Source organism: Phoxinus phoxinus (genome assembly GCF_949152265.1).
Source record: "Phoxinus phoxinus genome assembly, chromosome: 23".
In the NCBI taxonomy this organism is placed as follows: Eukaryota; Metazoa; Chordata; class Actinopteri; order Cypriniformes; family Leuciscidae; genus Phoxinus; species Phoxinus phoxinus.
Genome location: NC_136898.1, coordinates 2,790,901 through 2,817,079, shown reverse-complemented (window position 1 = coordinate 2,817,079; position 26,179 = coordinate 2,790,901). Strand labels below are relative to the sequence as shown.

Genomic DNA, 26,179 nt, shown 5'->3' with positions numbered 1-26,179 from the left:
AACACAAAATCCTGAGTATTTTTACTTTTACTTTCTGAAGCTGGACTTTACACCTCTGCGTACATACAGTGCATATAAGTTTATTAATGCAGAAAGTTGGGGACACAGGACAAAAATTCACATTTTCATGAAGAAAGCACAAGAAAGAAAAACATTAAAAAGATACAGTTTAAAAAATCCTTAGATTAAAAGTTGATGTCAGCTATTTTAAGTCATTCTTTTTATTATTATTTTTTTTTTTATTAAACTTTTTTCAAATACAATAACAAACATCAGACAATTTAAGTCATTATTTACCCAGAATGCAGCTGTTACACACTCAAACACGCCGTGAGTTTGGCTGAACCTCATCCTACAAAACAAAAACTGTTGTTTGACCTAATCTGGGTTTGCTTCACTTTCAAAAGTATAGCATCGAGTGACACACACACACACACACACACTCAGATTCACACTCCTCATGTTCCCCACGGCTTCATTGTGCCGCCTGCTGTTTGGTGAAGCTGCTAAAAAGCTGAGAATTAATGCAAAGCGGCAGTACCACCTGCCTCCCTAATGCCACCCGTCACTACCACACACACACTTAAAACACACTCCATAAATATAAATAAAACATACACATATCTACAGGTGAAACTCGAAAAATTAGAATATGGTGCAAAAGTTCATTTATTTCAGTAATTCAACTTAAAAGGTGAAACTAATATATTATATAGACTCATTACATGCAAAGTGAGATATTTCAAGCCTTTATTAGTTATAATTTTGATGATTATGGCTTACAGCTTATGAAAACCCCAAATTAAAAATTAGAATATTGTGAAAAAGGTTTTCATAAGCTGTAAGCCATAATCATCAAAATTATAACAAATAAAGGCTTGAAATATCTCACTTTGCATGTAATGAGTCTATATAATATATTAGTTTCACCTTTTAAGTTTAACCTGTGTGTGTGTGTGTGTGTGTGTGTGTGTGTGTGTGTGTGTGTGTGTGTGTGTGTGTGTGTGTACTGTAAAAAACATTTTCATGATTTGTTAACACAACTTTTTATCACAACTTTTCACAACTTATCACAACTTTTGTCTAATCAACTTTGATAACTAACGTGTGAAGATAACATACTATTTTGAGTTTCTGTTTATTAAACCATTCTTCTTCATTGTATTAACTCAATTTTTTAATTACAACGAACTCAAAATTTTAAGGCAACAAGGTTAAGTTAAACCAAAATTTGTGTGTGTGTGTGTGTGTGTGTGTGTGTGTGTGTGTGTGTGTGTGTGTGTGTGTGTGTGTGTGTGTGTGTGTGTGTGTGTGTGTTAGATTTATTGCACTAAATATCCCTGGACACACACTCACACACGTCTGCATCTCTGGACTTGAAGCTCATTCATTTATTTATTCCAACATTGACGTCTGTAGCAGAAACACACATCACACCAGCGTGCGTCTGAAAGCGGGAGTGCTTTTGCTCATTTACAAAATCCACCTAACTAGATCTCAGGCTGTCACAGGAGACTGCTGACCTTGCTCGTGACTCTTGTGTGGCTCTATACATTATTCTAATTTCATTATTAGGCAAAGCACGCACTTTATGTCTAAAACACTGGAGTTTGAGACCCGATCGGTCCAGTCTGAATGATTGTATTTTACATCTGACCTTTAAGTGTGATGGTGAAATCGGTAACACTTTACAATAAGGTTAATCAGTTAGCATTAATGTATTAACTAACATAAACTAATAATGAGCAATACATTTGATACAGCATTTATTAATATTTGTTAATATTAGTTAGTAAAAATACAGCTGTTCATTGTTTATTTATGTTAGTTCACAGTGCATTAACTAATGTTAACAAATACAATCTTTGATTTTAATAACGTAATAGTAAATGTTGAAATTAATATTACCTAAGATTATTAAATGCTGTATTAGTATTCATTCATAGTTCATGTTAACTAAGGTAGTTATCTAATATTAGTTATAATTAACTAATGAACCTTATTGTAAAGTGTTATTGTGAAATCACTGTACTGAGTAACCTCATTATGTATTGCTTTTATAAAACATCACCACCAGCAATATTGTTCATTACAATACAATACAATACAATATACTTTATTGTCCACTATTTGTCTTGGGCTCAGTGTATGCTGCATTTCCAGAATAAAAAATAAAAAAAATAGATAAGAATTTATTAATAAATTCTAAATCAATCACAGAATAAATCAATCACATATATCTCACCTAAACAATCCATACAGTGGAACAAAACATGCAGAACATGTAATCGTCATATTGCACATCTAAAAAGGTCACTGTTATTGCACAAATAACGCTGCATAGACCTTAAGACCAGCAATAAGCCATAAATAATGTAATAGTTAGGAATGGGCAACGATTAGTCGCGATTAATCGCATAAAAAATAATAGTTTGTGTTTAAATAATATATGTGCGTGTACTGTGGACAAATATATTTATACATAATTTATATTATATATAAATATAAATATTTTATATATAAATAACACATTTTTCTTAAATATATACATGCATGTGTGTGTATTTATATATACAAAACAATTATACACAATACACACACATATATTATTTAAACAAACTTTTATTTTTTATGTGATTAATCGCGATTAATCGTTGCCCATCCCTAGCCAGAGACAATCATAACATGGGTTAATAATAATAATCACCATAATCATATTAGTTTTGATAAGTAATATAGTTATGACCTTTGTCTCCACCTGACAGGTATCCTGAAGTTTCACGAGGTGTATCTGGGTGAGGGCGCGTCGGAGGACTTCCAGGAGGCCGGCGGTGGCGTCATGCCCTCGTCTCTGGAGCAACACATCGCTAATGCGCGGGAGGCTCTGGGTGTGGACTCCTACTACAGCAGGTGAATGCGTGTGTGTGTGGAGACGGGTTACTTTCAACTAGAGCTGCACGATTACTCATTAAAAGATCACGATTTTGAATTAAACACCCACGCGATCTTATTCCTAAAGGACAAAGATGCGTCTTTTAAACCTTTGACTGAATCACAGCGAACATTCAGATCTGTGTTCGCGCGGCCGCTGATCCAGAGAGAGCCAGTTCAGATATCTAACAATCCTTGAAACATGATACATTTATTTGTGTAAAATGTGCAATATATTTTGCTTTTCAAGCTAATGTAGTGATTTGAAAGCGTTACCCGCCACAGTTGATTTTCACCCGGGTTGACGGGTGTTAATTTCACACCCTGATTGCTAGGTTAGTCCAAGTGTGCATCGATTCTGTCATCTAGCATCTCCTCCCTTCCTCTTTAATTCTCATCACCAAAAATGTATTTTAGTTCGACAATTTTTTTTTTAGGATGTTGGAAAATAACAATGTCTTGTTAACCCAATGCTTTTTACTCTTCGCTATTGCTCCAATGCAAATGAACTAGGGCACCATTATTTGTTGCGTAGGGACGTGTGTGTTCAAGTAAGCCATAAACAGATTCTGCGCAATACACTGTATTTAATATATCATGACGACTCACGATTTGAGTATTTGTGCTAAATCTGCGCAGATTTTGCTTACTTGCTGTACTTATATGTAAATATAATCAGTAACACGCCAATTGGCGAGTGATTTGACAGCGTTACCCGCCACAGTTGTGTTGGCGGGTTGATGGGTGTTAATTTCAAACCCTGATTGCTAGGTTAGTCCAAGTGTGCATCGCTAGGGTTTTCTGAATGCTTGTTAGGACGTTCCTAGATGGTTTTTAGGGTGCACTGGATGTTAGGGTGTTGCAAGGTAAGATTTAAGAATGTTTTTCCCAATAAAAGAGCATGTCCAGTGCACATGGATGCATCTGTGCTAGTGTGAAAGTCTGCAACCTCCTAAATATACCTTGATGGATGGATGGTTGGTTAATGGCATCGAGCGCAGCAGGGATGAGTGTGCATGTGTGTGTTAATGCCCTGCAGGAACATCTCAGCGATGCTGTCATACGCCACAGCGGGGCTGCAGGCCACCGCACTGATCTCTGGGAGTTATTCACCTCTCGCATGGAGGCTTGGAGAGGAGTCGCTGCTGCAGAGTCGAGTGTACTCTGACATGTAATTAGGTGGAGACGCTGGCAGGTTTGGAGGAGCAGAATGCAGAGAAGGATGGCAGAACGTCAGAAGCTCTTGGTGTGAATTAAGCATCAGCTTGAAACAAAGGCCATTATTGCACGCGCGCGTCTCTGGTGCCAGCGCATTAGTCACTAGAGGTGTGATGGCTTCTCCCAGCGAGCTCTGCGCTCATCCCTGCCCATTAAAAGATAATTTAGCGCTCGACTGAGGGGCTGCGAGCAATCTTTTCCACTTGGTTGGGTGCAATATGCCACCTTTGAAGACCCCATTCATTGTGCAGAGAGAAAGAGGATCTGTGATACCCGCGACCGTCTGCAATATGAGCGATTATGCTTCGTTTAGCGAGACCTCTTCCACCCTTTAGTTGACAGATCAGCGCGTTGCTCGTGAGATTCATCAGAATAATTCTGTGATTAATGCACGATTTCAGCTGGATTGTTAATGTGACTAGTGTTTGTCCATGCAAAACTCAGCGGCATGAAGGGTGTTTGCCAGGATGTTGCTGTACAGTCGTATTTAATATGGTTAAGGGTTTGATCAATCATTATGAACAGCAGTAATAGTGATAATTGACCAAGTAAACGCCACTAATTAAGGCATTTCACACCACAGTGTTTAGTCTTTTCCCAGGTCCGTTTGAGTTTGTTTGTGTGGTTGATGTGAAGCTGTGGTTTGAGTTATGGTTCATAAAGCAATTCGGCCTAATTTGAGGAAATAATCCGCTGTTGATGATGTATAATTAGCATATTATAGTCTAATGCATTCTTATTGCTGCTTGTCTCAGCAGAAATGGCTTTCTAACGCGTCCACCGCACACAGCGTGTTCAATTTTAGCTTGGAAACAGCTTCCACTGAGTTTTATTTGCCATTTTTACACCCACAGACGAGAGAGAACGAACTGTCAAGGCTGCACACAACACTGAATAAACACTAAAAAAAGTACAATAAAATACACTATAAAACACTTTTACTTTCATATATGAATATTGTACATTTTGCAGTTTTATTTCACTTTGTCCTGAGATGATAAATAGTATACAGTATATAACTCCAGATCAGGTTCGCTCACTATTCATAGTTTTCAGTCACATGACTGGCGCGGAGACCTGGAGGGCAAAACATAGACCTGTCAATGTTTCAAGCCACTAATATTTAGATCACCTCTCAAAAGAAGAAAAACTAAAAAATATGTGAATAAAGTGTGAGTTTTGGGCACTTGTGATCATTAAAATAGCAGGACGCTTAACGTGAAAAACACTTAAAATGAAAAAGGGCATAATATAAATATAATATAAAATTATATAATATATAAAATTATTCATAATATAAAATTATGAGTCCATAATTGGACTCATCTAGAATAGAGTTAATGCTTGAAAGTAAAAAAAACACACATTATTTTCATCATATTCTCCATTGTTGCGGCTCCTCTCTTCCCAGTCTGTCAGTAACGCTCTGTTTACTTCCTGTCTCTATGAAGCCCCTCCTTCTGAAAAGCACACTGTGCTCTGATTGGTCGGCTGGATCAGTGTGTTGTGATTGGTCAAGCACTTCGAGCGTGTTTGGGAAATGTCCCGCCCCTTACCATAACCGCCAGTTTAACACACTACTAACTAACTCAACCAGGCCCCGCCCCTTTATTATGCATATATATACACAATAGGATCCTTTTAACATCCAGTGATATTAACAGATCAAATTCAGTATACCTTATTGATGATGCATATACTATATACATTTCCTCGATGAGCCCAGAATATGAACGCAAAGGTTAAGCGTTGTTTTCTTTATAATGGCTTTCTATGGAGAAACGCTTAATGAGAAATTGCACGTTGGGTTCATTTACTTTCCTGTACATCATATCCATCGTCAATAAGGTGTATATTGAATTTGGTCTTTTAATATCCCAGGTTTACAAACCTGGTAAAAATGACTGGCGGGCAGCAGAGGAAAGCTTTGTTTTGCCCTCCAGGTGAGCGTTCCCGTTCCTGTAAGGGTGTTAGGAAGGTTTTCCTTTCAGAGCATCCTCGCATATCTCTGCCTGACACATGTGGCCCTCGGCGCTGTCTCCACATCCCAGCCATCTTCATTTCCAGTGCACACTTCCCACATCCACATCCACCACAGCTCGGCACGCGGACCCACGACTGGGTCACTTTAAGCACAAGAGCAGATCTCATTTTCCGGCTTCTTCCATGCTTTTCATTTCTAGTTGGCACCAAAACGAGATTATTCCCATCCTAGAGGGAGTGTATCCTGACAAAGAATTAAATTAACATTTCAACAGGATTTGGGACGGCTTGCGTCTCGAGAGGGAGTGCGAACATGTTTGCGGAGATTAAGGAACACAAAATGAGAGGAACGTTGGTGCCTCGGAATAGTTTGGAAATCACGGGAACACGATTACCAGACGTTCCCTTTCATTCTCAGAGCGAAGTGCTCAAGTAAACACGTGCTAATGAGCAATTCAGAGTATTCACATCTCTTCCTATCGACATGTTTTAATGCCGTCTAAAATAATCAGCGGAGCATCTGCGTCGTGCATTAGGTACAAATGAAGCACGTTTACGGTGTAATTGAGGTGAGGTGGATAAAACCTTATTAACCCAATAGAGGTATCCAAGTGTGTCGTCTCAGATGAGTCGGATTACTGAAGAGATCTGTTCTTTCATTAAAGCTAATCAGAGAAATTTGCTCTCGCGTTCCTCAGACGCCGAGAGACTCGTGAGTAATTATCAGTGATTGTGGCTGCCGTTGTGCTCCAGTTGTTTGGTCGTTTATGACATTGTTTCTGTTATTTTGTGTTGCATCTCAATGGATATCGGGATGAAAAGTCAACAAACGTGTGCATGTCTTGATATAAAACGAGTGTGTTTGATAAGCGGGGAGCGTTTCATCACTCAGATGTTGCGCTTTTGTAGCTGAGGAACTTAATTGAGTTAACAGTTATGTTTCAGAGAAATAAAGACTGACATAAAAAATGTATTCATATGATCTCAAACATGCTCATATATTGTTTGAATAATATTTGATTCAGTTGTAAAACTAAAGTGTTTCATGGTGAAAGGAGAGTGACGATCTCACATGCAAGAATGAACAACATGAATGAATTTCTTAAAATTGACATTTCCGCCTCTGAAATCTGATTGGTTGAACCATATTTGTAGCCATTGAGTGCACACTTTTTCAGAAGCCTTGGTTCCGGTATTTTTCACATCCATTTTTCCATTTTCCAAGTCTTTGTTAAAGAGTAATAAACCATGAACCAAACGTACCAGCTACGAGGTGAATCACAGCCTTGCAAACCCTGATTTGAAGCATGACAGTATAAAACAGTATATTTTACGTTTATTGCAAAATATGCATATATATGCAAATGATTAAGTAGTTTGAGAGCATACACTGTAAAAAAAAATGTTTTTACATTGCTTTAACAAAAAAAAAACATTTTTTTTTCAATTGCTTAACTTATTTCAATAAGTCAGTTTAATGTAATTTAAGTTGAAATGACTTAAACATCCAAGTTGATTGTTCTTAAAAATTTAAGCCAGCAACTTTTTTTACAGTGTAACTAACTGACCACGTCATTTGCAGTGCTTCATGGGAGTGTTCAGGTGCTAAAGAGTTAGTTTGGTGTGATTTTTCTGCAGAATTATGGGTAATGTCATTTTTCACCAGGTATTCCACTGTTTAACACGAATATTTAAAAAATGAGTTGAAAGAAAAAGCATTCATCATCGATTAAGAACCTAGCATACATTAGGTCTATTTTTAATGCTTTGAAAGTTATCATAAAAAAATATTAATTGATTAATATATTTTTTTTTATTACTTTTGGAACTCTATTGTAACGCTTATGATCTGTCAATTCCACGATTAGCCAATCAGAATCAAGTATTCCATTGTTGTTGAATAAAGAACGATACTTTCCAGAAGAAATATTTATTGTTATGATTGTTAGTTTTACTACATTCAATTATTTATTGCTCTTTTTTCTTTTCAAAAAAGCAACCAGCCAAGTTCCTTTGCAGTGATTGTAGCATGTTTTGTGGTAAAATGTCTTGCTTGAATTGCTTGAATAAATGACGTTGTGTTGTGTGTGTTTCAGAGCGTGTTCCAGCAGCGAGACTGAGAGCGAAGCTGGAGACCTTCTGGACCAGCAGTTTGAAGAACTCAATAATAAACTCAACTCAGTGACCGACCCGACCGGCTTCCTGAGGATGGTTTCCAGAAACAACCTCTTCAACAGGTCAGACACACAACAGTCCTCACAGGAAGGGCCTCAGAAAACCTGAGAGCGCTTTTAAGAGCTTTCTGGGAGTATGTTTAAGATGTTCTTTTTAGTGAACATATTGAAATATATTGAAAGTGAAGTGACTATTAAACACCATTAAAGTTTCATGAAACTGATTAAAATAGCTTGTTATATGATAGAAGTTATCTGAGATTTTTTTTAAGCAAGAGACCCAAATTTAACCGTTTTATTCACTAAAATCTACCTGAGTAATGATCAAACGATTCATTGGAAAAATCCAAGTCAAAAGAACGATTCTAGTGAATCATGTATTAATGATTTGGATCTCTTTGATGAATCGTATGATTTGTTCACTGGTCTGGTTACTGGAAGTAAAGATTATCAGTGAATAACAAGTCAAATTTTGTTCAGATTGCTTTAGAAGAGTTGATCTGGAGCATGTGGGACTATTTTATGGTGTTATTATGTTTCTAAGAGTATTTTTCAAGATCTAAATGAAGGTAAATTGTGCAGAGATGAGTGATTATATTCATTAGCTTTCTAGTAAAACATCTTAAAGGAACATGCCACCATATTTTTAAATGGGGGTTATTCACCGTCTCCCCTACATTTAGATAGGTGGGCAAACACATTTTTGTCTCAGTGCATGCATGGTCTTAGTCTAGCAGCGCCGCCCCTAGCTTAGCTTAGCATAATGAATGGAATCCTTTGTTGCCGGATAGCATGTCGTGAGTAAAAGTGATCCAATAAAAAAAAAATTGTGGTCTGCGTATTCACAACAAGTACAAATAGCAATGCAGATTAAGACTAGGCGATTTCCTAGGCAGATATTGACTTGGGATTATATTGTGGTGTATCTTAATCTGCATTGCTATTTGTACTCGTTGTGAGTACATGATGTGAGTAAAAATACTTTTAATCATGACATGCTATCCGGCAACAAAGGATTCCATTCATTATGCTAAGCTAGCGGCGGCGCTGCTAGACTAAGACCATGCATGCACTGAGACAAAAATGTGTTTGCCCACCTGTCTAAATGTAGGGGAGACAGTGAATAACCCCTATAAAAAAAAAAAAAAATGGCGTGTTCCTTTAAAGGAGTCATGAACTGCATTATTTTATTGTTTTATAATGTTTCCTGGCGTGCACTTGTAATGTTAGTATGATTTTTACACCAAAAATGGTCATAATTGACAAATTAAAGGTATTTTTCCTACCCTGATTTCATCCCTCTGATTTGAACGATGAACGCTCTGTTTGAAGGGGCGTGTCTGCTGAGAGACTTCAGTGTAAACATCCACTGCTGTGATTGGCTGACATCTTTGCATATGAAATAGCTAAGTATGACATGTGGATCTCTTTCGAAAGCACGTTTTTACTATTACTATAGGTTAATTAATCGTGAAAAGTGTTGACTATAGCATTAGATTCAGATTTGCAAAAAAGGTTGCAGTGATGACCATTGTAGCCAATCACATTGATCTCGTGAATGCAGTGATCTCATCATTGCAACTTGATTTCTGCACAATAACGAATGTTTTCATCATAACAGTGCAAACACAATGTAAATAAGAGATTCGTTGATTATAGCGGGACTAACGAGACTCCAGAGAACTCAGTCACTGATAAACTCGCGCTGTTTGATTGACAGCTCCAGTGATTGTAAAGGAAGCGTTATTTGAATGCTTAATATACATATAATTTAATTACAGTTTAAATTATATATACTATTAATATAATATTTTCTTACTACTTAGAGAAACAATGTGACTTTGACCCAGGGCTGTTAACGGATTAATCGCGATTAATCGCATCCAAAATAAAGTTTGTGTTTACATAATAAATGTGTGTGTACTGTGTATAATTAATATATATATATATATAAATACACAAACATGCATGTATATATTTAAGAAAAAATTGTTATTTATATATAAAATATTTATATTTATAAATTATATATAAATCTATATACATGCAAATATTTATTTAATATATAAAAGCATGTGTGTGTATTTATATATATATAAAGTAATTATACACAGTACACACACATTTATTATGTAAACACAAACTTTTATTTTGAATGCGATTAATCGCGATTAATCGGTTAACAGCCCTACTTTGACCGTTTCATCACTGGTTTGATTTACCGCCTCATAGACAAAGAACATCTGACTGTACATGAATCATTATCACTGGTCACAGATCAGGCATTATAATTAACACGGTCACTTGCATGTTGTGGCATTACTGTCGAGTCCATATTGTAAAAGTCTGTTTGGAAAGCCTGCGCCGACATTGCAACTGATTTACCAAGGAATCCACAGTGAAATGTAGCGTATACAAATTAATAATGCTCAACTGAGACATTCACATTGTTGAAAATAGATAACCACATCCCTAGCATTAGGATCCTTCGGAAGGTAATGTTATTTTTAGTCCAGTGATCCTGTATTGCTCACTTCTCATCATCTCAATAACAAAGAAGCAGTGATGAAGATCTTCTGAAGAGGTCTTGCACCTGTCAGTCACAGATGGAAAGAAATCTGAAAGACTTACAGGATATTCTTATAGTATGATGACCTCTTAAATGTCAAAAGCTCAAGTAAAATGTAGGTTTCTCAGTTCATGACCCCTTTAATGTCTTTAAAAATCAATTGCTATACTTAATATATTCTGGAATCGAATACTTGATTTATTTGCTGTGATTGAGTGTTTACTTGTCTTTAATAATGCTTGACATTTATATTAGTTAGTTAGGCTTAGTTGTTTTTGCTATGGTATTTTTAAACCACAGGCTAAAGTTACTTGTGTTCTTTAGCATTTAGATTTTTGTTCATGATATTCAGGTACAATGAAAAGTTTAGCAAAAAGACTGATATCTACAGTAAGTTTTTTTTTTTTTTTTTTTTACCTTATTGGAATCGAAATTAGGAATCGATAATAATCGGAATCGTTAAAATTCAAACGATAACCATCCCTACTTGTGTACCATCATAAGACTTTAAAAAAATATATGTTTTTTTATAATAAATAGGTTTCCTGTTCTAGATCTGGCGTACAGGTGAAACTGGAAAAAATGCAAAAGTTCATTTATTTCATTAATTCAACTTAAAAGGTGAAACTAATATATTATATAGACTCATTACATGCAAAGTGAGATATTTCAAGCCTTTATTTGTTATTTTGATGATTATGGCTTACAGTTTATGAGCTTACAGTTTTCATAAGCTGCAAGCCATAATCATCAAAAATTATAACAAATAAAGGCTTGAAATATCTCACTTTGCATGTAATGAGTCTATATAATATATTAGTTTCACCTTTTAAGTTGAATTACTGAAATAAATTAACTTTTGCACCGTATAATTTCTTATTGATTTTCGCCTGTATGTTTATATTTAACCAAAATGACCATTTGATGTTAATCTACAGGAAGAGAAACCACTCAAATAGTATGGGGGGGGGGGGGGGGGGACAATCAAACATTAAACCATTAAGCAATTAGTAAACATTTTTGCTCATAATATATCTAAAGTCTGCTGGAGGAGGAGAGCGACTCTGCGTTCAGTCGAGTCCTTCACATCCTGATCATTACGAGAGAAGGAAAGCTGGTTATTAGCAGAGAAAGAGGAGGAGGGAGGAAGAGGACAGCGAGGGCCGGAGGAGACGGGGTCAGGACGGTCATCATTAGAGCTGCGCTTCTCTATGTTCATTAAAACAAAGAGCACGCTTCACTCCTCATCTGCCCTAATGAGCCCGTGTTAAACACTCACAGTCTCACACTCAAACTGTCTTTGTTCTAAAGCAAGGAGATTTTTGAGTAACCTGAACTTTTCTGTGTGGTGAAAGTGAAGCGCCTGGGGCTGTCAGACTCCAACGTGACAAATAAACATCATTAAACTGGTGGAAACGGCTGTTTCAAGTCTTCTTGAGATAGATTTGCATGAGGAACAGACCCAAATGTAAGCGTTTATTCACTGAAAATAGTTTAAATACTAAAACAGATCAAACTCAGAAAAATAATTAATTAATGAATCGTTCATTTGAATCATCTGATCCGGGTCAACATGATCAGTGAGTGATTTGTTCACTAATCTGGTATAGATTATCGGTATAGTATAGTTATAGGTATATAGGTATAGTTACATGTTAGTCTGATTATTGATTAGAGATGGAATATATACCATTACAGTATTTATTAATGTTAGCTTTTATTTTTATAAGTTCATTTAGATTTTTGGTTTAAGTTTTAGTAATTTTGTTATGTATACTTTTGTTATTTTTATTAGTTTTGTTCATATTTATTTTCAGTTTACTTCAAGTTCAAAGTTTTCTTTGAATGTTTATTTTATTTACGCTTATTTTTTTCAGTTTTTAATAGTTTTAGTTATTTTAGTACTTCAAATTAAACATAAAAACTTGACATGAAGTGCTAAAATTACCAAAACTATTAAAAATTGTTTTCTTTAAATGGAATAAAGATGGAATAAAATAAAATAAATATTCAATGAAAAACCTAAACTGAAAAAAAAAAAACTGGGAAAAAAATAAAAAATATTAATATTTTATTTCAGTTTAAGAAAAGTATTTTTAATAGCTTTATTTTCAGTTAACAATAACAACACTGGACTATTTTTATGCTGTATTGTGTTCTTTGTATTGTTCCACTGAAGAAAGTAAGTCACACAGGATGAGTAAATAACAGCAGAATAATTTTTTGCGGTGGATTATTGCGGTAATTAATGCACTCTTCTCTCGTCAGCCTCTTTGATTGGCGCTGACACTCATGAAACATTGACGAGCCTCACGGGGGAAACATGTTTGATCACCCAATTAACCTCCAGAGTTTGGGAGAACGAGCCACCGGGTGTGTGTGTGTGTGTGTGCCGGAAGGTGTGTTATCTCTTTGAAGGCGTGTAATGATAGACCTCGGTGACAGAGAGTGGGAAGGACGTTACCATAGCGATGGCGATTAGACCTGGAGTGTGTGCAGTCGTTACTCTTACACAGATTCTTTAATAACGAGGTGTTGTGATGTCCTCGTAAGGTGTGTGTGTGGCTTCTGTCTTTCTTTAAAGAGATCCAGAGTGACGTGTTACTGACCCACTCCAGGCTGTGTGTGTTACAGGGAGTTCACTTGCGGATTCATAAAGCTGAAACACACACCTATATGGCATCTATAACTGATAAAAGACAAGAATGATCAATACATTTTTACATTTAATAAAAAATAAGAATGACAATTCCTCTGCCAAGAATATATTATTATTATTTGTCATTTAGTATACAGTAACGCTATTATATAATATATATGACAGTCTTAATTATTCTTAATTGTTTTAATAATAATTATTAATATATTATATCTTAATTATTATAATTATTATGTATTGCTGTTATTTATATTATTTTATCATATTTAATATATAATAATCTAATATAATATTTGATTATATAATTTGTCATTAGCATACAGTATAACTATTCATTGTTGTTGTTATTTTTTTTATTTTTTTTGTCGATATTATACAATATAACACTATTAATTATTCTTAATTATTGTAATAATAATTATTATTCTAAAATAATGTAATAATAATAATTTGTCATTAGTATACAATTTAACATTATTAAGTATTCTTAATTATTACAATTATTGTTGTATTGTTATTATTATTTGTTTATAATAATAATAATAATTATTATTATTATTAATATTATTTGTCATTAGTGTACATTTCCGGTATAATACTATTATTATTTATACTATTATGTATATAACACTCTTAATTATTCTTAAGTGTTCTAATAATAATTATTATATTTGCCAGTAATATACAATATAATATTATTGATTGTTCTCAATTATTCTAATTATTATAAAAAAAATATTATTATTATTTTCATTAGTATACAGTATAACACTGTTAGTTGTTGTTGTTATTAATATTATTTGTTGTCGTTATTGTCAATATAACGCTATTAATTATTCTTAATTATTTTAATAATTTGTATTATTTGTCATTAGGATACAATATAACATTATTATTGCTGTTATTATTATTTGTACAGCTGTAATTATATTTTTCTATTTTAATTTTTTTATTAAGAGGTTCACAATGAAATTTTATTTAAATTTTTGGTTCAGTCTTGACCTGTGATGACCTGCTTTCAGGAACATGACCAAATGAGCAGGTTTTTAGGTGTACAGCGCCATCTAGTGTGCAGTATGCTAATTATCAGTATTTCCAGTTTGACGGCTGAACTGGAAGCAATATCAACCATTATATTTAACATCACATTCTTGACTCATTTTTCCATCAGACCCTTTTTTTTTTTTTTTTACACAAAACTGAATTAAAAATGCGAAGTCTGAGTTGTAACTAGCCAGCACTCACCGAATGACACATGCACCAGATGTGCTGCAGTTTAACGGTGCAGTGTGTGTGATGAGTGTGTTTTGTCGTGTGGTTTCAGGAGTTGTCAGAGTATGACGAGTCTGTTCAGTAACACCGTGTCTCCGGTGAAGGAAGGCACATCGCCTCTGCCCCGGCGCGCCAGTGCGCTCAGCAAACCCCCGTTACGAGCCCTCTACGACCTGCTCATCGCCCCGATGGAGGGGGTAAGACTGCCGCACTTCACCACGCTACAACACATAGTTATCAATGTTCCTTTTAAAAGCAATGCGTTACAAAAGTCCCCGTAGTCAATAATTGTATTCCCATAAAACTCACCAAAATTACATTTTTAAACATGCCTTAAAATATCTTGAATGTAACTCGACACCCTCGCCTCATTTAGTATGCTCGGTTCTATGAATATGCAAATGAGCCCCGCCTCCACTCACTCACTCACTCAGAGATCCACTGGTTGACGATCACACGTTGATCTGATTGGTCAAGGTAGTTTGTGACGTCAGAAACACCAGCGATTTCAAACCGTGTTTTTGAGACTGTCTTTGGTTCACTGCAGTTTTAAGCAGAAAATACTCAGCAATGCTGTCGACTTATGAACTTACACATGGTTTGTCTTAAAGCATATTAAAAACACCTCATAGACATATAAACAACATTAAAAGCTGGATTTACACCACAGAAGGTGAACTAATTACGTTACTTAGTTACTTTTATGTAAATGAATGCGTTATGTTTCTCTCACAGGCCTTGCGGATGTTTTTAACCAGAAGTTCTCTCAAGTGTTTAATGCAACAACATAGCATATTTAACACACATATTTAGAATATTATTATATTCTGAGCACTTCGAATATTTCCTGACCGCTAGAATGATGTATGCCAAACAAAAGATCTATATTACCTACTATACAACTCTTTTTATTGACTTTTTGTACAGTAATCTGATTATGTAATGCATGTTACTTGTGCATTACCCCCTGTTAATAATAATCACATTTAATAAGTTCTCCACCAAGTGACGATCAGTTCATTAAAGGAGAACTCCAGCGCAAAATGAACCTTTGGTCTAATTACACATTGTTACCTAGTCAACCGTTATCTGAGATTTGTTTTCATGATTATTGAATGTAAATAGTTTTATCTCTAAAAACAGTTTAGCCTATAACGCTAGTATAACGCTAGTATATGGGGCATGGAGTAATGACAAATAAAAATCGCTTGTTAATACCACTAACAAGGCTCAAAATAGCCCCACACTAACACGGTAGCATAATGAGGGTCCCTACCTTCAAACCGAAGCATTGAGAACTTTGACAGTGTCCAGACAGTTTAATAAGAAGATATTTTATACATACAGTCAACTTCACGAATACAGGCAGAAGCCATCTTTGAAAAACAGACTCGATCAGTCGATCAACGAAACGCCGATCCAAATGCGCTGAACTGTGTAGAATCTCATATGGTCCAGCGCATTTAGATCGGCGTTTTGGAGCCATAAATGATATTTTGCTGATTTCTGGTGGTTGTTCTGTGGGTCAGGGTCTGATGCACTCCAGCGGGCCCGTCGGCAGACACCGGCAGCTGGTTCTGGTTCTGGAGGGCGAGCTGTACCTCATCCCGTTCGCTCTTCTGAAGGGAAGCTCATCTAATGAGTATCTGTATGAGCGCTTCAGTCTCATCGCTGTGCCGTCCATCGGCAGTCTGGGGACCACAGCTAAAGTACGCACACTTCTGACACACATACACACACACACACACACATTATTTTACTAGAGCTCATATTCAGGTGGTTTTTTTATATTTTGAATTGGCTTTTATTTTTATATTTTCATCTTTCATTTATATTTCAGTCAGTCATTTTGTTATGTGCTTTTGTCATTTTTTTATTTATTTTGTTTAGATGGATGGATGGATGGATGGATGGATGGATAGATAGAACGATAGAACGATAGATGGATGGATAGATAGATAGATAGATAGATAGATAGATAGATAGATAGATAGATAGATAGATAGATAGATAGATAGATAGATAGATAGATAGATAGATAGATAGATAGAACGATAGAACGATAGATGGATAGATAGATAGATAGATAGATAGACAGACAGACAGACAGACAGACAGATAGACAGATAGATAGATAGATAGATAGATAGATAGATAGATAGATAGATAGATAGATAGATAGATAGATAGATAGATAGAACGATAGAACGATAGATAGATAGATAGATATAACGATAGATAGATGGATGGATGGATGGATGGATGGATGGATGGATGGATGGATGGATGGATGGATGGATAGAAGATAGATAGATAGATAGATAGATAGATAGATAGATAGATAGATAGATAGATAGATAGATAGATAGATAGAACGATAGATAGATAGATAGATAGATAGACAGATAGAACGATAGATAGAACGATAGATAGAACGATAGATAGATAGATAAACAGATAGACAGATAGATAGATAGATAGATAGATAGATAGATAGATAGATAGATAGATAGAAGAGATGCTGCAAGAGGGAGAAGATATTGTGATTAAAGATTACAAGCACATGAATTTCAACAAATAATGATGTGTACAGATAAATCATTTATAGTAAATACAATTTAAAAAAAGAATTGTCCATTTTGACTTTAATATTCAATAAATGGAGTCTGTGTTTGCTCAGTAACTCCCCGTGTTCCTCAGGTTCACCCCCGGCGGACGGGTCCTGTCCTGTGTAACGGGGGCAGCTCGATGGCTGCGGTGGTGGGGAACCCCCGCCTGCCCCCGTCAGTGATGGACCGCTGGCTGTGGGGTCCGATGCCCAGCGCTGAGGAGGAGGCGCACATGGTGGCCGATCAGCTGGGCTGCCAACCGCTGGCCGGTCCCGCCGCCACCAAGGAGCGGGTCATGAGCGCCCTCACCCAGGCCGAGTGCGCACACTTCGCCACACACATCTCCTGGAAGCTGGCGGCCCTGGTCCTCACGCCCTGCCAGGACTCAAACTCTGGGCCGTCAGCAACGGGGGCGTCTGGAGGAGGAGCAGGCGCTGGAGAGAGCGCGGTGAAGTCCAACTACACCATCCCGGAGAGCCTGCGTGTGCCAGACGACGCCAGCGATGCCGAGAGCATCTGTGACAGCCCTCCACTGCAGGAGTTCCTGCTCACCGCGGCCGACATCCTCGACCTCAGGCTGCCGACCAAACTAGTGGTGCTCGGGTCAGTAGACGTGTTTACAGCTCAGCTTATAGACCTGTAGCCCCGCCCCTTTCAGCTCTGCGCTCGTTGTCTTTTGTCTTCCGGTCTGTATTTTCACAGCGATCTTGCGTATTTATGATTGAACGGCTCGTTTTAAAATCTTCCCAGTCGACTGACATTTGTTAAGACATCTGCTTTAAACATTACAATCCTCATGATAACATTCGTTAACTTTACATTAAGTAAATCCACTTCAAAAGTTAATTAGTCCTGGACAGCGATGCCATTGAGATATACAGAGCGACCGCAAACGGAAGTTTACTTTACTTTATACTTTATTGTCAGACTGAAGTCTGAAATTTTTTTACATGACAGCATCCATGTTTACCACAACATTTAACAAACATTCAACATTGACATTCACTCAAACATCTCAACAAAGTTTAAAGACAATACTCTAAAGATGCTGAGCGCTTGTCTCTCTGGCGCATAAGGTCTATACACTGCTGAGAAACATCATGTGGCTTTAAATGTGGTTCTGTCTATGGATGCATCATGATATATCGGCCATCATATCGGTAACGGCGCGATATATTAAAACTGATAAATAATGTATTATTTCCTTCAGCTGAGACTCTTTAGTCTGTCATATCGGCTACATAAAATTATGAGAACATCATAATTGTGTGTTTGGGACATGGCTTTTAATGGTGAGACTTTTGTTTTTGTAATCAGGCTCTCAAAAATTATACAACATTTTTTTTTGTTCTTGGACTAAATTATATGTTTGAAAAAGTGCATATTTCACACTTTATTTCTGTTTTTGAATCATATGCAAGTGTCGTTAGCAGATAAATGTCAGAAAAGTATGCCTCCAATGTAAACTGATAAATGTGCAAAATCTTTATAATAATGAAAAATAAAGTGAAAAAAATAAATAATAATCGATCGAATATATCAGTTATCAGCTTTCAAATATAAAGAATTATCGGTATCGGCCAAAATGTTCATATCGGTGCATCCCTAGTTCTATCCATAAACTATATACATTTATTTATAAAAAAATAAATAAATAAAAATACAGTGTCCTTGTTAAACAGAAAAATATTATGATTAATCTATTTCATTTTTTTAAACGATTGACAGCACTAGTTATTTTATATATGTGTGTGTGTGTGTGTGTGTGTGTGTGTGTGTGTGTGTGTGTGTGTGTGTGTGTGTGTGTGTGTGTGTGTGTGTGTGTGTGTGTGTGTGTGTGTGTGTGTGTGTGTGTGTGTGTGTGTGTGTGAATATACTATGTACTGTGTATATATATATATATGTCCACAGCAGTTCCACAGTGTATTTAAGATCATCTGTATTCCAGTGAATCATTACTTCATGATGTGTGTTCGTCGTGCAGCTCGTACCAGGAGTCGGAGAGTAAGGTGACCGCTGACGGGGTGGTGGGATTGACGCGAGCGTTCCTGGCCGCTGGAGCTCAGTGTGTGCTGGTGTCTCTGTGGCCGGTTCCCGTCGCGGCCTCCAAGATGTTCATCCACTCGTTCTACAGCGCTCTCCTCAACGGCACCAAAGCCAGCGCGGCGCTCGCCGACGCCATGAAGACCGTCCAGAGCAGCAAACAGTTCTCACACCCCTCCAACTGGGCCGGTATGTTCCCAGTGCCATACTGACAAGCTTCTTTGCCTCAATGTCTGGCCAAACTTCAATAAACGCTTCAATCAACTCCACAGGGACACTCAGAACATCTGATTCTTCATCACTGAAGCAATTTATGGAAAATCTTGATCTTCTTGTGCTTGTTTTCAATGATTAATTCAAATGGTTAGCTTAGAGAAAATATATAAATATGAGTCACTACACACAGCATTGAGATCAATGTACATTATGCACAGTATACAAATGTCCAGTATGCATTAAACATACTACACTAAAAATGTGCTTTGTAAGTAAATCATACTGTGGGGAATCTGACTCTACAGGCACAGTGATGTTGTGTAGCACACTACTGCTGTTTTTAGGAAATAGTATTGAGTATATACTGCACAGTTTAAGGTTTGTTTGCTGTACTCGTCTGCAGGCTTTATGCTGATTGGCTGTGACGTGAAACTGAACAGCCCGTCATCTCTGATTGGTCAGGCTCTGGCTGAGATCCTCCAGTATCCGGACAAAGCCAGAGATGCCCTGAGGGTTCTGCTTCACCTGGTGAGAAACACACACCATCTTTACCACATCTATCTATCTATCTATCTATCTATCTATCTATCTATCTATCTATCTATCTATCTATCTATCTATCTATCTATCTATCTATCTATCTATCTATCTATCTATCTATCTATCTATCTATCTATCTATCTATCTATCTATCTACAGTTTGTGTGTGTGTGTGTCTGTCTGTCTGTCTGTCTGTCTGTCTGTGTGTGTGTCTGTCTGTCTGTCTGTCTATCTTTCTGTCTGTCTGTCTGTCTGTCTGTCTGTGTGTATGTCTGTCTGTGTGTCTGTCTGTCTGTCTTTCTGTCTGTCTGTCTGTCTGTCTGTCTGTGTGTCTGTCTGTGTGTCAGTCTGTCTGTGTGTCTGTCTGTCTGTGTGTCTGTCTGTCTGTCTGTCTGTCTTTCTGTCTGTCTGTCTGTCTGTCTGTCTGTCTGTGTGTCTGTCTGTGTGTCTGTCTGTCTGTGTGTCTGTCTGTCTGTCTGTCTGTCTGTCTGTCTTTCTGTCTGTGTGTCTGTCTGTCTGTCTGACTGACTGTCTGTCTGTCTGTGTGTCTGTCTGTCTGTCTGTCTGTCTGTCTTTCTGTCTGTGTGTCTGTCTGTCTGTCTGTCTGTCTTTCTGTCTGTCTGTCTGTCTGTCTGTCTGTCTGTCTGTCTGTGTGTCTGTCTGTCTGTCTGTCTGTGTCTGTGTCTGTATATCCATTTAGTAGTATATAATTGTGTGTATATAAATATATTGTCTATATTATTTGTATACATTTCAGTTGTTTTATATTAATATTATTTTAATTATTGTAATTTAAATATACAGTACATTTTATGTGCTTTTTATAATTATATTTATATACAGTGTGCCTGTATAGTCAACAGTAGTACAGTTCGGTAATTGTAATAATCCAGTTAGATGTGTGTCACTACTTGTTTTTTCATAGGCTTCTTTTTCATTTTCAATCGAAAATGCCAAAATAGTAGTAATAATAGTAAATAACTGGATGCATCTAAACTGTGTGTCTGTCTCCCTCAGGTGGAGAAATCTCTCCAGCGCATCCAGAACGGCCAGAGGAACTCCATGTACACGTCTCAGCAGAGCGTGGAGAATAAGGTGTGTGGCGTCCCGGGCTGGCAGGCTCTCCTGACGGCGGTGGGCTTCAGACTGGACTCGGCTGGAACGGGACTCCCCGCTGCGGTCTTCTTCCCCACCGCTGACCCTGGAGACCGACTGCAGCAGTGCAGCACCACACTACAGTCCCTGCTGGGTAACACACACTGGCCTTCTCTAGCTCACTGCAAGTGTGTGACGGAAAATACAATCACACTGAATGCTCTTTAGACTCTTTAGAGTCTAAAGAGTCTAAAGAGCATTCAGTGTGATTGTATTTTAGACTCACAAAAAGGGCAAAAAACAAACAAACTACACCTTTATTTTAGGGCTGTGCAGCGATGAGTCACGATTAATCGCATGTATATACTGTATATATATTTAATGTATAAATAACAACATTTTCTTAAATATAAACATGCATGACGCCACCTTGGAATTACAAGGTTCTATCTGCATTCTGACTGGTTTTGAGATATTGTGCTTTAAAGTTTTTGCATTCCATTCGACTGTGTAGAAAGAACCTTTTTATTTTCTAAATAAAAAGTTCCAAAATGTACACAACTTAAAAAACAACATCACATAATGTAAATAAGTTGTCACAGAATAAGAATATGTGAATAACTCAATTTAGACAAAAATGTCAGATAGAACCTTATAATTCCTAGGGGACGATGTGTGTGTATTTATATATACAAAATAGTTATACACAGTAGTACACACATATGCTGTATTATGTAAACACAAATCCATCCATTAATCGCATCCAAAATTAAAGTTTGTGTTTACATAATATATGTTTGTGTACTGTGTATAATTATTTTGTATATAACACACACACACACATGCATGTATATATTTAAGAAAAATTTGTTATTTATATATAAAATATTTATATTTATGTATAATATAAATTATATATAAATGTATATACATGCAAATATTTCTCAAATATATACATGCATGTGTGTGTATTTATATATATAATTATACACAATACACACACATATATTATGTAAACGCAAACTTTTATTTTGGATGCGATTCATCGTTTCACAGCTCTATTTTGTATATATAAATACACACACACACACACACATGCATGTATATATTTAAGAAATATTTGCTTGTATATACTGTATATATATATTTATATATAATTTATATTATACATAAATATTATATGTATAATTAACACATTTTTCTTACATATATACATGCATATGTGTGTATTATATACAAAATAATTATACACAGTACACACACATATATTATTTTATTTTGGATGCGATTAATCGTTGCACAGCCCTACTTTGTTTCTATAGTGCTTTAGACAATACACATTGTTTCAAGGCAGCATTACTATTATTATTAAATAGGAAAATACTGATCAATAATGCAAACAGAATTAAATCCTGCTTTAAAGCAGCTCTAAAAGAGACAGTCTTTATCTTTGTTTGCAGTGTGCAATGGCCCCACAAGTCAAACTAGGGTTGTGTAAATGTGTAGCTTGTCACTTGTTTGTCACTGGAAGAGTTTGGAGTGACTTGTTTGTCCTTCATGTTCACAGGTTTGCCTCCTCCAGCTCTGCAGGCGTTGTGTAAACTGATCACGGCGTCAGAAACCGGAGAACAGCTCATCAACCGGGTGAGACGTCACACACACACATATCACATGCTCTGCTTTACTCTTCATTAAGAAGTGTGTCCTGCGCTCGTGCACGTACCTGTAACTACACTGCTGTATTATTGAGATGCTCGTGTTTGCTTTTTAACAGTCTTCTTTCCTTCTCTTTTCCTAAACTTTCCACTAAAGGCTGTTAAAAATGTAGTGGGAATGGTAAGTGCTTAAATAACTAACTCTACACTAACACACTACTGTAAATTAACTTACCAATGATTTTGAGCTGTGCTGTGTTTATTGTGAATAATAATTAGATAGTGCTTTTGTATGTTGGACGTCATTAGACATGAGATTGTTTTCCCGCAGCTCCATCAGGTTCTGGTGCAGCTTCAGTCTGGAGAGAAGGAGCAGGACTTCTCTCTCGCACCCATCCAGGTGTCCATCAGTGTGCAGCTCTGGAGACTCCCCGGCTGTCACGAGTTCCTCGCCGCTCTGGGTAAGAGAAGATCCTGGACACCTGGGGTTTTAGAGGTCCCCTTATCTCGCTGCCATACAGAGCAATTGGTTCAGTTATTGCTTTTAGTATTTTTAGCCAGGTTTGAATTGGAATTTCATGTCAAATAGTATTTTTAATCATGTAGAAGACCCTTATTGCTTTTGCATTGCACTCACTAAACTCACTTATTAGTCGACTCCTCCCTTTTTTGGAAAATGACATGTTGGTTGTCATGTTGTAAAGATGTTTTAAGTATAAATGTTATATGTCTCTCTCTCTCTCTCTCTCTCTCTCTCTCTCTCTCTCTCTCTCTCTCTCTCTCTCTCTCTCTCTCTCTCTCTCAGGGTTTGACCTGTGTGAGGTGGGTCAGGAGGAGGTGGTGTTGAAGACGGGTAAACAGGCCAACCGTCGCACCATGCACTTTGCCCTGCAGTCTCTGCTGGCGCTGTTTGGTGAGTGTCACTTCACAAAACCAAACGTCGGTCACAAATTAGAAGTCGGAACTAGTGAACGTGTACGGCTGTTGCCGGATTTCGAGTCCCGGCTCGTGAACCTTTCCCGATCCCATCCCCCCTCTCTCTCTCCCATCTCGCTTCCTGTCTAGATACTGTTCTATCCAATAAAAGGCAAAAACGTCAAAAATAAATATAGATATTTCTCTCACAAAAACATATCGCGTCGCTTTAGAAAGCATTTATTCACCCACTAGTGTCTTTTGGAGCTTCAAAAACTCAATTCAATGTCATTTACAAAGCTGGAAGGAGCCAGGATATTATTTAATATAACTCTGATTGTGTCTGGCTGAAAGAAGAACGTCATGTACACCTAGGGCGGCAATTATGGGATAATTTTCATTTTTGGTTGAACTGTTCCTTTAAAAATACAGATGTCAAATGCCATGTTCCAACATCTGACTTTTTAATAACTCTTACTTTAAATGCTTTAATGTTTCCTTCAGACTCTACCGAGCTTCCGAAGCGTCTGAGTCTGGACAGTTCCTCATCTCTGGAGTCGCTGGCCTCGGCACAGTCCGTGTCCCACCAGCTGCCCATGGGATACCCCAACCCTCCCTTCTCCCCGCCGTGCCCCGACAGCCTGGCATCGGACGCCATCTCCGTCTACAGCCTGAGCTCCATCGCCTCCTCCATGAGCTTTCTGTCCCGTCCCGAGGGAGCGTCCGAGTTTATTAGCCAGCGCTCGCGACAACAGGAACTAGAGCGGCATCGGGGCGGAGCTGGGATTTTCGCGTCCCACAGGCACACGGCAGTGCCACGCAGTCGCTCGTCCCCGCATGGAGCCGCAGGAGGACATGAAGACGAAGAGTATGAGGGGTACAGTATAATCAGCAGTGAGCCGTTGGGAAGCCAATGTGATACGCTTCCTCGTCCCGCGAACCACAGGAATCATCGGGGCGCGGCGCGCGGCGGAGCCGGCAGGGGTTACGCGGTATCCGTGTCCTCCAGGGGAAGCGTAAGCACCCCGACATCTCCTGTCAAAACCACCCTTGTTCCCAGTCCCAACTCCCCGTTCCAGAAGGTCGGGAAGGTGAGCAGCTCCGACACGGGCGAGTCCGATCAGTCGAGCACGGAGACGGACAGCACTGTGAAATCCCAAGAGGAGCGTACGTCCGGAGCGCCTCTGGATCCGCAGGAACTCGCACAGAAGATCCTTGAAGAGACGCAAAGCCACATGCGGGCCGTCGAGACTTTGCAGAGAAGCGTCCCGCTGGGTGACGGGATGAGCAGCGGAGGTCCTCCGACTCCAACCGGAGGCTCTGCTTTCCGTTCCTCGGAGACGAGCGCGTTCAGTCGGCCTAGTAGCAGAGCTAGCATCAAGGCTCAATCGTCTCCGCTCCCGACTCGTCCCAAACCGCCTTCCCGTACCTCCTCCCTTCAGAAGATCAGCTCGGGATACAACAGCCCTGCCACTTCTGAAACGTCCCTGAAGGAAGGCAGTCAACCGTCGCCTACTTCCGAGCAGTTTAAACTCAAGTATCCCAGCTCGCCGTATAGCGGACACATCTCTCGCTCGCCCAGTAACGTCTCGCCCAGCTCGGGACACCAGTCGCCCGCCGGGAGCGCTCCCTCTCCGGCGCTGTCCTACTCCTCGACGGGTTCGACTCGCTCCAGTCCGGCGGACGCCCCGGATATCGACCGACTCAAACTCGCCGCTATTGACGAGAAAGTCCAAGCGATCCACAATCTCAAGACCTTCTGGGCCAACGCGACCCAACAGCAGCACTCGGGACCGATGCGGGTGCTCCGCGGCGGGAAACTGAGCACCGCCAAACGAGATGTCCTGGGTCTTTTAAACCTCTCGCCTCGGCATGCAGTGACGGGTCAGGATTCGGCCGGTCAGGATGTGGCGCTCGAACACAGAAATCCACCAAACGGTCACCGCAAAATCGATCCGAAGAGAGTCGCACCTTCTCCGACGGCTTCCACCGGTTCCAGTCCCGGTTCGCATTCGATCCGACTGCCTACGGGGAACGGGTACAAGTTCCTCTCGCCGGGACGGTTCTTCCCTTCGTCTAAATGTTGAGATTCTCTTGATAAAGGAGTATTTGGAGTATTTATAACTCTTGAAAACAGTGAAAAGGACAGTCTGGGTTAGGAAGTGCACATTCCAAGAAGCCTCAAACTGCCTACTGTTGTATTTTCCGTGCAGAGAGCATATAATCCTTATGCTTCCACCGACACTGTAAAGGACCGTTTATATATGCAGACTGATCTTAGACCTGCGCAAGGCATGTCA

The 26,179-nt window shown here is 38.3% G+C and overlaps 1 protein-coding gene across 3 annotated transcripts in view; it reads left to right on the top strand.

Annotated features, from left to right (window-relative positions):
- Positions 1-26,179, top strand: part of ttc28 (tetratricopeptide repeat domain 28) — a 322,557-nt gene extending 296,378 nt beyond the window's left edge. For 2 of the 3 annotated variants that reach the window (XM_079599115.1, XM_079599117.1), the window contains 13 exons: positions 2,766-2,910; positions 8,229-8,369; positions 14,859-15,003; positions 16,336-16,515; positions 17,507-18,018; positions 19,400-19,647; positions 20,078-20,202; positions 21,232-21,463; positions 22,877-22,953; positions 23,122-23,145; positions 23,296-23,425; positions 23,770-23,877; positions 24,384-26,179. In XM_079599115.1, the coding sequence (XP_079455241.1) occupies positions 2,766-2,910; positions 8,229-8,369; positions 14,859-15,003; positions 16,336-16,515; positions 17,507-18,018; positions 19,400-19,647; positions 20,078-20,202; positions 21,232-21,463; positions 22,877-22,953; positions 23,122-23,145; positions 23,296-23,425; positions 23,770-23,877; positions 24,384-25,966 (3,650 nt within the window). In that variant the 3' untranslated portion in view covers positions 25,967-26,179. The remainder of the gene's footprint in view (positions 1-2,765; positions 2,911-8,228; positions 8,370-14,858; positions 15,004-16,335; positions 16,516-17,506; positions 18,019-19,399; positions 19,648-20,077; positions 20,203-21,231; positions 21,464-22,876; positions 22,954-23,121; positions 23,146-23,295; positions 23,426-23,769; positions 23,878-24,383) is intronic. The other variant, XM_079599116.1, reaches the window with a different exon arrangement.